At 38.6% G+C, this 16,916-nt stretch overlaps 2 protein-coding genes across 5 annotated transcripts; both read right to left on the bottom strand.

Annotated features, from left to right (window-relative positions):
• Positions 1 to 1,400: 1,400 nt before the first annotated feature.
• Positions 1,401 to 6,900, bottom strand: tas1r2.2 (taste receptor, type 1, member 2, tandem duplicate 2). Its single transcript, XM_088291241.1, has 6 exons — positions 6,731 to 6,900; positions 6,127 to 6,433; positions 4,538 to 5,263; positions 4,121 to 4,327; positions 3,825 to 3,945; positions 1,401 to 2,329 (listed from the first exon to the last, which is right to left on the bottom strand). Exons 1-6 carry the CDS (start codon positions 6,898 to 6,900, stop codon positions 1,401 to 1,403), a joined length of 2,460 nt encoding a protein of 819 aa, XP_088147367.1.
• A 918-nt stretch (positions 6,901 to 7,818) lies between these two features.
• Positions 7,819 to 16,830, bottom strand: rer1 (retention in endoplasmic reticulum sorting receptor 1). Of its 4 annotated transcripts, XM_088289452.1 has the most exons (8): positions 16,718 to 16,830; positions 15,508 to 15,589; positions 14,947 to 15,051; positions 12,999 to 13,095; positions 11,751 to 11,829; positions 10,358 to 10,493; positions 9,593 to 9,647; positions 7,819 to 8,366 (listed from the first exon to the last, which is right to left on the bottom strand). In XM_088289452.1, the coding sequence occupies exons 2-8, from the start codon at positions 15,586 to 15,588 to the stop codon at positions 8,356 to 8,358; spliced, it is 564 nt and encodes a 187-aa protein (XP_088145578.1). In that variant the 5' UTR covers position 15,589; positions 16,718 to 16,830; the 3' UTR covers positions 7,819 to 8,355. The 4 variants fall into 4 exon arrangements, with proteins under 4 accessions (XP_088145578.1, XP_088145576.1, XP_088145577.1 ...); XM_088289450.1 differs by having other exon boundaries at positions 7,819 to 9,647; XM_088289451.1 differs by lacking the exon at positions 16,718 to 16,830 and adding an exon at positions 16,238 to 16,378 and having other exon boundaries at positions 7,819 to 9,647.
• Positions 16,831 to 16,916: the final 86 nt, after the last annotated feature.

The following is a 16,916-nucleotide window of genomic DNA, read 5'->3' as shown; positions in this document are numbered from 1 at the left end:
CGTTGTTTTTATTAATCATATACGAATAGAAACGCAATATTGTGAGACTAAAATCGGAACTGTATGAGAAACTTACAAAAGCTGCAACTGGCGTGTCAATTCCACGTGAAGAAAAGTAGTTATTTACTTTGGTTTATTGTAAAGGTTGTATTTTTGTTGTTGTAGTTCTACGACCTCTTTAGGTCAATCCACCAAATCATGCCCCCGGGTGCGGCGAATGGAAGTCGGAAATTGGTATGAAATCGTCAATTTGTTGATGTCAGCATTGAGCTGCTCCCCCACGGCGCCATATGCCATGCTAAGTGGCACCATTTAGCAATTCGTTCCTAATTTCACGGTTCATCCTCCCCGTCCTGTAGCTGTGAATAGCCACAACAAAATGCCAATGGAGCGCCAGAAATGATCACATACCCTGCGGGAATTAAAAGCCTTTCCGTAGAGGGTCCGCAGAGTGCAGGGCTACACCTTCAAGTCAACAAGGACTGTGTGAAATGGGTATTAGTATTTTATTGTTGTTTCCAGGTTTATACATACTACATGTATACTGGGCCAATACACACTGAGGCAAAGTTGATGCATGCGAAAGTTCCGCGTAAACAAAAAAAGTTCAGCTGAAAAGTTTGCCATGCAAGAAACACAAGCAACACAAGAAAAACATCATACTTGTATAGCTACACAATCATATGACTTTTTTGATTTGAAAAATGACAGATTATTGTGAGAATTGTGACATACTGAGAACTTTCTAATATTTTGACCATGCCTATAGCAAAAAAATGTAACAGCTCAGTATAACATCACTGTAACTACAACCTTTCGGCGGTGTTAACCAAAATTGAAGGGTAGCGTTTGGATTCGAACCCACGACCATACAATTGTGAGGCGGATGTTCTAACGTGAACCACCTTGTCTTCAGCGGCTTGGCACGGTCAAATCCGTTTTAAATTTAAATGGGGAAAGCAGTAGTGCAATGGTGCCACCTAGTGTTGATATCTTTTTTTTTTTAAATTAAATTAAGATAGAAAAAAGGTAAGGCTACGAGAACTGTCTAACTCTAAAGTACTTGAGCAAAACTAGCTATAATTAAATGAGAATAATTGTTTGGATGTTTGTGGATATTTTACAATCGTGTTAATGTTATTTGTGAAAGTTCAAGTGAATAATTTCATAGCTTTATGTAGCGGTCACCTGTAACTAAAACATCCGTTAGTGCGTTTTCCTTAATTTCTTTGTAATTAAGTTGCACGATTGTATTTCTGGCTCCGGCCTTGTGTGGAGTTTGCATGTTCTCCCCGTGCCCAAGTTGGTTTTCTCTTCCTTGAAATATATTTTTTTAAATCCTCAACAAAATGTCACTGAATACTTCTGGACCTACTGTAATAGTTTCAAATGAATAAATGCTACTGGCTAATTGTTTTGGTGTAATTCTGGATTATGCCTTGGAAGTACTGTGGTGTGTTTTTATGGGGTTGAAATATGATAATGTAACATTTTGGCAGGAAATACCACAAGAGGAAGGAATAGAGGCTGGAGAGCACTGCCAGAGCATTCAGACTCTGGATGAATTTACCCCTATAAAGCAAAGAAATAGTCACAAAGACGACCCAGGTGAGGATCAGCAGAAGTAAGCAGAAGGTTATCGCTTTGGCCTCATTGTAATTTTTGGGGAGGTCCTTCCCCATGTAAGAGAAAATGAAGCAGAGGGTGCACAAACACACAAACAAAAATGACGGGCAGGTGACCGCCTTGGTACTGATTTCACAGCTCAGTATGATTTTGTCTGGAGACCATGATGTCTCATTGTACGGTTTGGGGGTGGCAATCCAAAAGCCAATGGCATTCAGGATGCACTGCGTGACAAACGTCCCTGTGACGACGAGCCACTGACCGTGATATTTCATCCACCAACTGTGTAGTTTGGGGAACTTGGCGGCCATTTTGAAAATGCAAACAATCTGGAAAGCGCGTACTACAAAACACGCGAGGCATATCGAAAAGAGCAGTGAAAAAGGCACAAAGCGTACAACACATGATAAAACAGAAGGCTTGCCAAAAAAAAAGATGATACTCAGGCTGCTCAGACTGAGGCAGCCCAAAATGAGGAAGCACATGGGGCCGCCAGCAGACCTGACAACTGGCGTGTTGTAGTTGAGGGCAAAGATAACACACAAGGCCACCCCCAAGCCTAGCAAGAGCAAAGTTGCCGCAATGATGAATATTGCGGTGCTGTCCGCAAATGAGACGTACTCCACTTGTCGCAGGGTGCAAGACGTGCTGGCTTCTGGCGACCACTCCGTCTCCTTACAGTCCACACACGTGTATGCGTCCTCTGCGGTGGACACAAAACCAGGCAGTACTTTGTAAGTCGCTTGAGAGTCGGCATCTTTAGCATTACCTTGAAAACCGTTGGGTGTTTTCATGTTTTGATTCCTATACAATATTAAGGTTTCAAATTAGGCTTTAAAAATAAAGTTTTGGTTTCAAACAAAGGTCAAATTAAGTTTTCTAGTCAGGCAGAGTTCGGGTTTTAAGAAAGGTTACTCCTAATTCTTTTTTCCCCTTTTCCATAAATTTTTTTTATTATTGTTTGCAACATGGAGGAAAAAACTCAGCACCTACTGAGTGCTGAATGTCAATTACAAAATGATGTATGTATTTATTTATTATTTTCATAATTGCGCTTTGCTTTATGTACAGCACACTGTTACAGCTGCAGTCGTAGCCTTAGGAAAAAAAACTCGAGTTGTACACATTGACTGTAAATAAACTTCGGATTGAACGTGGTGCAGGAGTTGTTGCATGAGAAAAAACACTGGCACACAATCAAAGGGGGAGTTTTCAAGTTTTCAAAATGCGAGCAATACTTTGAGGGATTGATTGAAATGTTTATTTCGAACAGGAGTAAATAAAAAAAAACAATTATAGCAATAAATATTAAATGGAGGTGAATAAGAAAACAATGCATCCAACATCATTAAAATGCTCGAAAACGACTAGGAATTAGTGAAACCCTTATTTAATTTAATTTTTCTATGTCCCATTTTTTTCCTAACATACTACTTGCATATATCCATTTATGCATAAACACCTACATACACATTTCCCAGACGTGAATATCAATATATTAACAAATCCTTAGTGTATTATTTGAATGCAGCGTCATTTCACTCGGCCCCACCCCACTCGCATCTCTGACCAAAGCCACACCCCTCTCTAATGTGAACATGCAAGAGACTGTTGTTGTATTTTTGGGGGATGTACATTACAAACCGAGGCTGCTGCGTCACCGTACATACACCGAGCTGAAAATATCACCATGCAGTTTTATGTGTGACTAATAAAGAATATTAATGAGTGAAGGTATGCTTAATATTGGTTTTATGATGGCAACAGTTTAAATAAATTTTATTTATATTTCCTATAACTCATATAATGAACTTTTTTCTATAAATACAAAGAAACCGTTGGTCGACAAGCATTTCTGACAGAATTGTGTTTGGCCTCTAAGGTTCCACTACATTGGCCGTTGATGCCTCACAATTTGAATCCTGCAACCTCTTCCAGCAAATCAAGTTGGAACAATAATTATTGTAATGCTAAATGAAAGATGAAATGTAGTGAATATTAAATTTCACGATATTGCAACAATATATCATGAAAAAGACTATATTGAGAAAAGCATTGGTTTAACCAACATATTTGTTATATATGTTGATCATATAATTGGCTCTCATGAGAATTGTTTGTGTGTCCCTAGAGATGTGTCTAGTGAGAATATACTTTCTAACATCAAATGACATGTTCCACTTCTGAGAGCTACTTACTTGTGACGTTGATATAAGTCCCATTTGGACATTCCTCACAGGTAAAGCAACACTTGTGAATTCCGTCTTGCTTCTTTGCAAATCCGACAGGACATTTGTGAGAGCATCGTGATGTTGGCACCTGCACAACATCAACATGAATATAAAAGGAAACCTTTTTTAATTCAGGGATTTCCGTTTCAGTGGCGGGTTGATTCAAACTGTGGACTTTTCAGCATTATTTGAAAAAAAACCCAAAACAAACAGCAGAGACAAAATAATAAGAATGTGCAAAATATGATTAAGAAATAAACTACCTTCCATTTTCCATGCCAGTGAATTCTGGTCTCATCAATGACAAAGCTGACTGAGGACTGAAATTCAAAGAATCCAATCTCCTCGATATTACCACTCCTGTTCCAGAAAACGATAGAATAAGATCCAAAATTTGGGTCCCCATTCTCATCAAATTGAATGAGTTGGTTCAGCAGTGTGAAGTTTGACTTCTTCAGCTCCACCAGAACCTAAAAGAGGGAGCATTAAGTTGTATTTGCAAAGGAGCTTGCTGATTCATGTTGATATTTGAATAGCATTTGAAGACCAAGAAAGCAACTTACAACTGTATATTGGGTATTTTCAATAAAGGTTCACTTTTACGTCATGACATCAAAAGGTTATCCTCAAATTATTATGAATGTGAACAGCTCAAATTGTTTGAATCAAAAGCCACTCACCTGGTGTGGAAAGACTGACATATTGCCTTGACACGCGTGCTCCTCACATCGCAAGACGTTGTGTAAAGCGTGAGCGATGGCATATACGGCGGAATAAACAGAAAAAGAATAGGACGGGTCCATAGAGATGATATCCTGTGCACTCAGAGTAGAGCAGTTGCAAATCTGATTGCAAAACTGAAGCTCCTCTGTATCGCCACAATGACTTTTGCTTTGGGAAGCAAGGAGAAATTCAGTGAAACCAGGGATGGTCAACACAGGTTGAGACACTCCAAGCACTGTTCCAATGTTTTGAATGCCTTTTAACTTGGGGAGCTTCTCACTTAAGGACCAGGTGTCGACCGCGAGCCACACCTTGTTTGTGACACCCAACTGTATCGCTGACTCAATGAGAGCCTCGGCCAGCAATTTGGGTGCAAAAACAACAATGGTTTTTATCCTCAATACTTCAACATGATAGAAAATTTCAGAGTAATTTGAGTTGTGTTGGATACTCATGGTAAGGGCCAGACAAATGTCAGTAACTCCAATCATCTTCCTGAAGAGCGCCAGGCCGTCATCGCCATAAGCATCATTGCTGTTAAGGAAGGCCACCCATTCCCACTTGAAGTGCTCCATGATGGCTACAATCACTTTGACGCTGTCTTTGTTGGAATGCACAGTGCGCAAGAAAGATGCAAATTTTGCCTTTTCTGAAAAGACCGAGCTGGCTGCTCCGTAGCTGACCTGTTAAAGGAGTAGCGGATGGGTTGTTAGTTTTCAGTCACAACAAATGAGCACCCGGCATGCACTTGAAAAAAAAAAAAACTGTTTCCTGAAGTGCAGTAGGCTCCCAAATACTCATGCCAGCCTGCAGACTGCTGCTGCCCCGTCAGCTGCCGTCTCCCTCCTGAGAGTTGACACGACTTTAGCGTAGCTAAACGTCTGAAATATAATCAGTCGGGGTCTGTGTGAGCATTCATACTCTTGTCCGCTTCAGCCTGTGTAAGTGGAGAATCGATCGGCATCGTATTTTTGATTTTGTGGCGCTGATGGCATGAGCTCACATTTGATGTCAATAAATTCATACTATTATGCAGAATGATTTTATACTTTCACAGGTCGAAGTGGACGAGAGTAGTAATGTGCTGTTGATTTGTGGTGGCGATCGGTCCCCGTTTTACACAACAGAACTAACAAAGCGAGGAATATTACCTCGCTTGCCTACCTGCTGTGACGTAGGCTGCTGAGACCAGAAAAGAATAACAAGCCAAGCGCCTAAAGGGGGCATACTTATTTGTAAATCTCGTCACAAAAAAAAAAAATTAAATCCCTAGTCTTTTAGGGGAATGGAATTTAGCACTGATGTAACTTTTACATGTAAATCTATCATATAAGTGCCAATTTCAAGATCATAAAAGTGTCCCTCGAAATCAGAATAGCATGTTTAGACTAGTGAAGGCTCATGGCTTCCCCTTTACTGTAACCGAGGCAAAAGTGCAGATCAGTACATGCATTCTGTCAACTAACTCTCTCCAAATATATATGCAAGGATCACAGTTAGAAGCAATAACGGATAAACTATTTGAGCACAATAGTTGTAGAGTCACCAGTGGAATGAGATCCATCATGAAGAGTGGCGCTACAGTCAGCGTGTCGGTGCTTGTAAAAGGGCCCACCACTCCTACGACTTTGGAGGTTGCAGTCAGGTGCAGGTGTTCTTCACTCCAAGGTCGGATCAATCCATTGTCCGAGATGAGGTCGAAAATACCAGGAAAATTCTTTGAAACTGAGCAGTGGTCAAATATCTTGTAGCCCAGTGACACATTGGGCAAGAGCCAGGTTGAGTTATTGATCTGCTCCACGGAAAATCTCATCAGCTGAAACCGCCGATAACTTGACAGACTGAAGGCTTGACTAGAAGTAGAAATTAACTGGATTAAGATCAGTTTTCATTAAGAACAAGTCTTAATAGGACGCTGTAGATGCTATATACAACTGTTATCAACAAGCAAGCACAACTGAATCTCTCTACATTGTTAAATTACCTTTGCAACATTTAGGATGGAACTCAAGCGCATGTGCATTAAATAACCTGTTTAGGGAAAGTAATTCTCCAGCGATTTTAGTATTGTTATTATAAATGACACATTATATTATACACAATGGAATTACTATTGGTTTCAACATTCTGACAATTATTCGGGGACTTACCTGGAGCAATGAATGGCTTCTGGTCTCTCATGGCTGATAGAGCTACTTTTGTGAATGTCATAAAGTCCACCAATCAAATAATCTCCATTCAGGTTGAATTGAGTGTTGCACTGAGACCATGCGTGTAAAACATATCGCATCATATACAATGCGATGAGAGAATGTCTCATTCTTTTTGCTACCATTTTCCAAGCCTGTGTAACCTCTGAGTATATTTTTCTGCATTTAATAAGTAACATGCTTCTATTAGCAAACGCCCCTTTGAACATTTCCATGCACTTTGGAATGCATTATTAGAATTGGCAATAGTGTCTGGAAAGGATGAGGGATTCACAAATCAGCATGCAAAAACAATCTCAACGGACTGTGAAAACTCAGCGACCATGGTAAAAACAATCTCAGCAAAAGGAAACTACAATAATAATTGAGTTCGGTTAAAAAATCTAATTGTAGTATAATTTTTTTTTTTTTTTTATTATTATAAGAAAATATTGTCCAAGCCTAGAAACAGCAGTGGCAGCTGAACTTTGATGCTGTAAAAGGACACAAGCAAATACATAAATTCACCAAGTCAGCCACATCACATCCCCTTGCAAATGTGATGCGCACCAACACAAACGATTATTTGCAAGCTCTTTCCCCCCCCCCATGAACACTTTACTTCACATTCTCGTATCGTAGCCAGTACCACAAAATTGAATTCATAGGAAGATGTTTTACAGGGAAGTGTGGAATTCACAGAAATGTGCCTCTCATCTAATTTTTCCAAATAAACAGCAGACCGTATTAACAAAATGCAGTTTGTTCCAACTGATATACGATAGGACATTGCAATTGTTATGAAGGCTGTGGAAAACATTGTTTTTGGCTGCAACATCTTACTCATATCATCTGTGTTACTTCTTGTCTCTTAAAACTGTATTGAAAGTAGAGTACACAAAAGTAGGAGGGCAGTGGCAAAGCACATGTATCTGCCAAAGCTTAAACAGGACTCAAGATGATCACTTAACAGTACTGATAACAATTGTTTGTTTCGTGTGATTCATCTATTAAAGAAATACAATACAGACAAAAGATTGAAGCATATGTATCTTTGTACTGTTCGAAGGGACATTTTCTTTTTAATAGCATTTGAAGTGGAAAAAAATTACACTTAAGTTATTAAAACCAACTTTTGAACAGTTACACAAGAAAACAATAACATGCAAGTCATGAGAAACAGATTGAATGCATCAAATCAAGAACCCAATTAACCAGTTCTGCTTTTAACAATTTCTGCTGAAATTTATTTTAACACTAGCAAATTCTATCTATAATGGTTGAATGGGGAAAAATAAATCTCAAATGTCATATTTAAAGATATATATATATATGTACAACTCTTTTCAACAACCCATTGAAAGCCACTTTTTACAGGAAATATGTTTTGCCCCCTTACAACAGCGTTGGCCACAGTTCAGTAAGGGCATGACTTTCCAGGATTTTGGAAAACAAAAAAAATGTTAAAAAAAAAAAAGTTGTCAAGGACACCCAAAAAAAAAAAAAAAAAAAAAAAAAAAAAAAAAGTGTGATCGCCAACCCACTTCATCCATTTGACATAATAAAAGCCCTGAATCTCAGTTTTCTTATGTTTCCTCTGCAAAAGAAAGAACAACAGTTTGCTTGGAATGACTGTCTTTATGAAGAACAAACAGTTTATAAATGACTACAAGAGCTAGTCTAGACTAACATAGTTGATGGCACTCAGACTTTGAAACATAAATAATCCAAGACAGAATTTTGCCCCTCCCAACGACTCCCCTGTATTCAGAAAACATGACAGAGCCCCACCGAGAGTTAACATCAACACGTTCCAAAACTCCCATCAAATAGAGTCGCTGATTATTCAACTAGTAATCCAAAATAAGAGTCAAACAAATGCAGCCTTCTCGGAATGGAGCCCAAGATAAACTGTATTCGGGTGAGCTGTCCATAGTCAGTGTTGAAATCGGAGGCAAAGCTAAATCATGGATTTGCCATTTCAAGCAAAATTCCCTTCAAGTGGGAACTAAATAGGTTTGTGTCACTCTCATCCAATGATGTAGAGGGTACGTGAGCAGTCATCAAATCAATCAATCAAACTGAAAATGGTTAATGGTATTCTTCCCTCAATCAATAGAAATAATTTGAGCAGGGGTGATAAAAGAGGTCTCATTTTTAACATGAACGTGCATTCAGGTCAAATGCCACAAATCCAAATTTAGCTCCGATACATTTTGGAGCAGGCACACATTATTTTAGAAGATGGGATAGAATTGTTCAGTCTCGTTAGCTTGCCTTTGTTTCCTCTTTCAACGTGATAATGTACCAGTAATTGGCACTACTGACTTTTATTAAATGAAACAAACAACTATGTATTAATCAAAAATCATCGTAGGCTAACACTGGGCGGGTGGGGGCTGGTATGTTTTCAAATTAAGTTAAACTGTAGCAAATGTTTTTCCCTGTGGTTCTTGGCGACCACATACATAAGCAATGGGCTTTAAAAGGCAAAAGGCAGCACCGAGTCTCACTAACTAACAAATGTTGGCCAAATCTAAATTTAGGACTCAAGTCCTTTAAAGAACCCCCATCCCATCAATCCTAGCAGGCCAAGGCAACACATTCAGACTTTTTTGATCTGCGTCATTAGTATGCTCTTACAACACTGTCAAACGTGGATCAAAAATTGGTGTCTTTTTTATTTTTGTCATGTTAACTGTCCCCTTACAAAAACTGATCTGAGCCCCCGTCTCCCCATGGACTGTGAATGGTAACTTTTAAACAGGGATGAAGGGAAGTGGGAGTTTTAACTAGCAAAAGGTTTCGCTGTGTCTTCCTTGCCTTTGTATGTCCTCTTCCCATGCGTGAATGGCAGGTATCTATACTTGATCATATGCTGGAGAAGAGAGAAGATGAAAAGACAGTCAGTAAGCACCAAGTAAAAGACTCATACTAGTAGTCAGGTTTTCTGAAAATACATCATATTCAACGGAACAACACAAAAATAGAAAGAAGGAAGAAAAGAAAGAAACAAACTCGCAATAAGCAAACCACCAAAAATGTTAATTTATTAAAACAATAAATTACTTACAATTAGAACAAAAATGTATCCTTTAACGAGATGTAGAGCGGTTTATAATATATTTAAAGTATAGTACTCTAATCGCAGTGTTTGTAGTGTGTGCAATGTTTGTGGTGCAACAATTTAAAAAGCTTTTGAGGTTTAGGAATCAGTCTGAACAACACCATTCAAGCAGCCAAATGAATAGTACATATTGATGTAAAAGATTCACTCCTGACCAGAGATGCACCAATACCGCTTTTTTCAGACCGAATAAGAGTAAGTTTATTGGAATACTCGCCAATACTGAGTAGCGATAATATAATATGTACATTTCTGGGAGTCGATTTTAAAGGGGAGGTCAAAAAAATCGTCTGTGTTCTATGAGTCCCCACTAGTATAAACACAATACAGCGATTAATATTGCCTGTGTGGAAGATGAAATAAGCTGAAAAATCAGTTAATGACCGCCAAGGCTCACTTACATTTTTTTCAACTTTCAAGCACAGTCTGAGTGTCTGTCAGCGTGTGTATATGATCTTTACCTTGATCTGCCTCTTCATGGTGATGCAGAAGAGCATGATGAAGTACATTACAAGTATGGGCCAGAAAACTGGCACATTGAAGGCTTCAAAAAATGTGCAAATCATGGCAATGACGATGCCTTTTGTTGCTGAATGCCTGTCAAAAAAAGAATTCATTTAGAAACAATGTACTGTTTTTTTTTTTTTCGGACTGGCCACACTGTTTTATTAGGCACAATATGAATGAATGGGTCATTTTTAAGAATATTTTTGTATATAACGCACTCCGGGTTATAATGCGCTTTAGATTTGTATGTTAAATTGTTTGATCAAATTGTACCATATGTTACTTTGAAAGATGTAGCAGTATTATTCTAGGTTTAGACCTGATGCGAAATACTGGTTAGTGCTGCGTGTCTGTCTTGCTTTTGTTCAGCGTGCAACTACATGGGTGTTGCTTCGAGTGACGGAGGCTATCCTTTGACAGATCGAAAAAAGAGTTTGAACATCGTTCGTGAATCTGGTGACCAGTGCTTGTGTTATTACTTTGGCTAATGCTAAATGCTATCTTGGTTGACCGTTCAACAGCTATAAACAAGTCACTGCACGCACCATTATCCAACCTTTTTTGCCGGAAGCTATTGGAAGCTGGCTGTGTTGTTCACTTTGCGCTGTTTCCACATTGTAACACTGGAAATATGCCGCCAGAAAAACTCATCTTACGTCGGTCTAACAGGCGACCGCAGTATTAGGCTAGGACCACATTTCCCATGAGTCTTAGAAACGGAAGCTGTAGTTTTAGTTCCAGTATGATGAAAACAGACGCCTTCTTGAGATTAGATGTGGATGCGAATGAGAACACAAAAATAAATTTGAATTAAAGCCAACAAACTGAAAAGCCAACATCCATCCATAAATAAGGCGCACTGTTGATTTTTGAGAAAATTAAAAGATTTTAAGTGCACCTTATAATCCGAACAACATGACACTTCCAACACAAAGTTGATTTTGCAATACATGTAGATTGCTGAACACAAGCGTTGTGTGTAGGTAGTGTGGAACAAAATCTAAATTGACCAAAGAGGACTTCATTGTTAGAACGTTTGCATATGAGCCAACCTTTAAGAGCTGCTAATAATTTTGTCATTTTTTTTTTTTTTAATTGTTAGGACATTTAACAGTTGCAAAACAAGATTACCCTTTTTAGCATCTATATGCTTACTTATGCAAGACACGAGTCCTGCGTGGCTACATGTGGTGATCTGCTGTTTGCACAAAACATGGCCATGCAAGTAAGATTTTAATTCAAATCTACATAAATGGAACACGACAGACTGCAAATTCCAAAGATATGTGTTTCCAGGTTCATCTGTGAATGGAAGAGTTAGATGACCTCACTATGGACTGGACTCACCAGAATTTGAACTCAGGCAACCTCCTGATGAAAGGACGGAACTCTTCATTCTGCTTGGTAGGAAGGGCAGGGCCCTCATCTATAGAGAAGGGAGGGTGATGAGGGGTTAACAATGGAGAGTAACTTCAGATGTAAAACACAAATACAATTTACACGAGAAAAGTGTGAAAACGCTTGTCTGGTAATAGGGGTGGGCGATATGGCAAAAATATATCAGTTTTTTACAAATAAAATCACGATCACAATATTATCACAATTCTTAAAAAAAATTTTGAGTGCAATTTTTGACAACTTTCAACATATCTAATACGTAGATAAAAACGTTTAAAAAAAAAAACTTTTTAAAGCCAACTACGTTTTCTGAACAGGTTTTAATTTAAATTAAATGTGCAGCGTACATAAACATAGCAGCTAACTTACGTCACCATAAAAGTACTGCACATAGCACGGACCTAGTACTTTGAATAGTCTTCAAAGCCATTGTTTTCTTTCCACTGTTTTAATAGGAATTATGTATTCAGCAAAGTAATAAGTCACTGCCTCAGTTAATTCTTTCAACCACTTACTTGTTTTTTTTTTTCATATGGAGTGCCCTTGTTAAATGACTGTGTTACCGTGAATTGTGTTGGCTTGGCGCTGGCGACTGCCTCTGGCTGCCGTGCGTCTGATCATCGTTTTTGTTTGACTGTTACCGTCGTGTTTTGGGTGCACTTTCCGCAAGCGATTACGTAAACAGGTTCGCCGTGTTGCCATCCGACATCCGATGAGTCTCTGCAAACTATGCAAATATCTATAGTTTGCGCCTGGTCCTCCAGGGAAAAGCCAAACTAAATCCACACTGGGGATGTAGAGTTACTTTTTGGGACCAGCTCTGTTTCGTGGCGACTTTCCGCCACATAAACAAACAGGGACGAGGGAACATCACGTAGGGTGCACTGCGCGTGCTGTGACTGGTTGGTCGGCTCCGCATCAGCGGCTCTTAGCCGCCACAGAGCTAAACTATATAGAATGTGCCCTATATAAAGCTAACGCTCTTTTGGCTTCATGAGATCGTCAACACGTTAAAACCCTTAACGAGCTAATATTGTCATATCGCCCACCACTATCTGGTAAGAAATCATGTAAAAAAAAAAAATAAATTAAAAAAAAAAGTTATTTTTATATTAATTAGGGTGCTCTGCAAATAAGAACTTTTACATTCAACTAATCACATATGAGAAAAATAAAGTAAAAACTGTGTCAACTCGCCTTCGTCAAGCAGTGAAGGATCCACTTTTGGTGATAGAAAAGCAATGAACAGGTTCAGATGGTAGATTCCCAATGCATACGTAACTATATACCAACCCTGCAAAGCAGTGTCAAATCAAATTAAAGGCTGACCATATTGCAGATATCATAAATAATCACATTTTAACATTAGGCAAGTACAATATTAATACCAGTAACTTGTAAAGATAAACTGTCGCGGCAGTTTTGTTTAACCTGGATTGTGTTACTTAAAATAAAAGTGAAAGGACAGCAATGAAACAGAAGTGAACAGGATCTCATGTTACCCGTTCACTTTAAACAGCCCATTTGGCAAGAAGTGCCTAGTTAATAGTTAAAAAGCTATCAAGCTTGTTGTGAAGGTGGAGTCGTGTTTGTGGTATTTCTTTGGATATGCACCGAGCGCCAGTGTCGGTATGCAGTCAAGTGAGGTTTTTTTTTTTTTTTTTTTTTTTGGCGGGGGTTGATTTTAGGAACTCATCATCTTAAAGCTGTCAATCATTGGATATAAATCAAAATACATCAATTCAAGTAGCTTCGTCCATATATTTCTGGATCTCATACTGCTTGTGAACAAGCAAAGCCTTTGTCCAGTATGACATACCGCAAGCATATAAGAAATAGCTGGATTAAATGAGAGTGCAGTGCGTGTCTGGCCCAACTCATTAACAAGGGCATACTTAGGATCTTGCCCTGCATTTGGTCTATCGGCCTAAAATTTGGAAGTGTTGGAAAATGTGATTTATGATCACATGACTGTGCTGTTTGATGTAGTACTTTCCTCTGCTGCTGTTAAAACTGCTACTAGCGAGTGCAACCGTCAGTTTTTTAAGTCCCCCATTGTTAATCGGTTCTCCGATGCCTTATATTCTCTCTTCAAACACACTGGAACTTAGTTCTTGGTGCCACTCATCTTCCTGTAATATTTTGGATTCTGTGGCTCCATTAAAAATGATGCGGCCGAAAGTAAGACTGGAGACATGGTTTAATAAAGAGAACTTGTGCAAAACTGAATGACAGTTGGGGGGGGGGGAAAGAGAGACTGCAGGACTCTTATCCATGGCGTTCTATTTTCGGGCCCTTGCTGTGTTCACTGTATTTGCTGCCCCTCATGTCCATGCTATAAAAACATGGAATTTCCTTCCACTGATTTGCGGATGACAGTCAGATCCATGTCCTGCTGAGCAAAAAAAAAAAAAAGCTTTCTTCTTAAGAGCACTTTTGCCCGGTTTTCAAATCGTTAAATGGCCTCGCCCGGTCCACCTCTTTGAGCTCCTCTACCCCTACACACCTGCCCGCGGCCTCAGGTCTATAGAGCAGACGCTACTCGAGGTGCCGAGGACAAAAAGAAAGCCTCAGAGGGAATCAAACCTTTTCTGTTGCAGACCCTTCCCTCTAGAATAACCTTCCAATAAATGTTAGGCAGCCCCCTCTCTGTCAATTTTTAAAACTGGCTTGAAGACATTTTTATTCTTTGGTTTTTGACGCAACTTGAGACTGTACACTGTTCTGCTGTTTTCTGTGTGTAATATATATATATATATATATATATATATATATATATATATATATATATATATATATATATATATATATATATATATATATATATATATATATATATATATGTTTTAGTATCATTAATAATTTGTATTTCAAACTAAAACTTATTTTTAATTATTGCCATTTTATATTATATTCTGTATCAAGCGCTTTGTTAAAGTTGCAGCTGTTGTGAAATGCACTATGCAATTAAAGTTGTATTGTATTGTAGTGTATAAATAGAACAGCGGCACAAAAAGTTTTTAACACTGAAAGTTAAAGAAGTGTAAATGCATGATGTATGAGATATTTCTAGTTTGTTGATTGAAGCAAGTCACATCAATTGTATTCTGCCTTTTGTAAACAAATGCTGGAAAGGCAACATTACCTGCAGTATGTACACTCTGATCATGTACAGCGCGGTCAGTAGGAGTGTGGAGGCCCATCGCACAGCAGAGTATGGCGTTGATTTGTCTAGCCATGACTGATAGATCTGTTTAACACAACACAAAACAAAAAGTAGAGGTTACCGCTTAAGATATTACCTTTGAGACAGTAACTTATATATGATACAGCAGGGGCTCTAAAAACAATAGTGTCAATTTACTTCATATCAATTCTGAACATTTTCAGAGCATCAAGCCGAATAGTCCTGTACTCTAAATTAATCATTTATATTATGGTCAAAGCACTGATCTTGCGTTAAGCCCGCGACAATGTAACAAACATGAACTTAAGATCCACAAATACTGTAGATGTGTTTGGAAACGCTTCATGATGTGTGATCCTCATAAATGTAAAATTTGATTAACAATCGTCAACACACAACAGCGCAGTGTGCATTGTTTTTAGATATGAACCACATTTTCAGTTGTCGCATTCATTAAGTTTGACCAATACCACACACCAATTAAATCGTTTAGCTGGCAGGTTTATGACAGATGCTCACCTGTCCAACTCGTGTGAAAAAGGCACCAACTATAGATGGTTTACCATGGATTGACTCCCCAGCACTGTCCCCTTCTGACATTCTGCATGTAAAGGTGACAACAACAACAAAAAAAGATTTTAATCACGAACAAACAAGTCGACATTATTCTGGTATCGTGTTTTGAACACACAGGCAGTACACCCCAGAAGAGTGTTCAATGATCAAACTAAGATGTTTTGATGATAAGGGTAGTTAGTATTCCGTGGAAGGGTGAAAGGCACCAGGAAAAAAATAGGAGTCACAACATGATAATGAGGAGCTGAGTTGATGGAAACGTTAAGGCAGCAAACAGAAAACCGAACAACCTGATGGTCATTCTCCAGAAGAACAAATCAGACGTTTTACAAAACCTTACGTTACTTTTCATAGGCTACTCGTACTGTATGCCAATTCAAAAAGAAAACCTATGAGTTAAAGAGGACGTCAACAAAAGTACAGACTGTGGTCATGTTGAATTGAACGAATCATCAAAATCATTATCATGCGGTCGCTTGGATATAGTGTAACATTGGCTAATAAAATGCCGACAGTAAGAAGCTGCTGCGAAATGCTACCGTTTGCGTGGGTGGTATTGCCCGGGGAAAATGGATCAGTATCATTTTAACAAACTAAAACAAGAGTAAAGTGTAATTCCGATATCAATTTGTACAAATGTTTTGTATAAAAGATAATGTGTCGTGTTACTCACATTAGCTTGCAATATGAACCAGCTAACTAGCCATAAATGTACATTGACCTTCGGCCTAAATTGACGATTGCATGGATAATGTAGTTTTTAAAGCTTTTCTTTCTCTAAAGTTGGCGTTTTAAAATACATTACCGAACTACATTCCCCACGTGCTCAACTACTAAACAACCAAACAGTGGTAATGTAGTTCCCGACTCTCACTACTCCAGTTTCAATACATCAGTACAATGAAACGTTGAACTACAAGTCCCAGAAAAACGATACAAAGTGACAACTCACATCCGGAAAAACGGAGGGCTTCTGTGGTGCTAGCTTGTCAGCTAGCTATAACCGCTATATTTTTTAGTATTTACAACAGAGCAGTGTTTTTTTGAATGAATGAATGTAATTCAAAATATTTCATTAAGTATAATAGCTTGTTCATACGCTGTGGTGGTTTTAAAATACGATCAAAAATTAACAGAAAGAGTGTTGACTTACCTGATTTAGCCGCTGTGTCACTACCCGGCTCTACCTCAGCTAGTAGACAGTCACAAAACTGAACACGTCAGTACTTCCGCAAGGATTGGATCTTAGGGCAGACCAGACGAGTGGATAATCGAAAACAAGCCGTCGGATGCAAGTGAAATCGGTTTATCGGACTCATTTTGCATAAATAACTATAATGTAATTCATTGGT

This window comes from Idiotropiscis lumnitzeri, chromosome 3 (assembly GCF_059441095.1).
Source record: "Idiotropiscis lumnitzeri isolate Australia: NSW breed Sydney's pygmy pipehorse chromosome 3, RoL_Ilum_1.0, whole genome shotgun sequence".
Lineage (NCBI taxonomy): Eukaryota > Metazoa > Chordata > Actinopteri > Syngnathiformes > Syngnathidae > Idiotropiscis > Idiotropiscis lumnitzeri.
This window is presented reverse-complemented; position numbering and strand designations above follow the sequence as displayed.

Coding starts and splice junctions, on each gene's coding strand:
- tas1r2.2 (XM_088291241.1), bottom strand. CDS start 6,900: ATGAGACATTCTCTCATCGCATTGTATATGATGCGATATGTTTTACAC. Junction 5,264..6,126: donor TGATGGATCTCATTCCACTG/GTGACTCTACAA, acceptor CTCCTTTAACAG/GTCAGCTACGGAGCAGCCAG. Junction 3,946..4,120: donor ACTGGCATGGAAAATGGAAG/GTAGTTTATTTC, acceptor GATGTTGTGCAG/GTGCCAACATCACGATGCTC.
- rer1 (XM_088289450.1), bottom strand. CDS start 15,588: ATGTCAGAAGGGGACAGTGCTGGGGAGTCAATCCATGGTAAACCATCT. Junction 15,052..15,507: donor TTTTCACACGAGTTGGACAG/GTGAGCATCTGT, acceptor TGTGTTAAACAG/ATCTATCAGTCATGGCTAGA. Junction 10,494..11,750: donor TTGCCTGAGTTCAAATTCTG/GTGAGTCCAGTC, acceptor TTTTTTTGACAG/GCATTCAGCAACAAAAGGCA.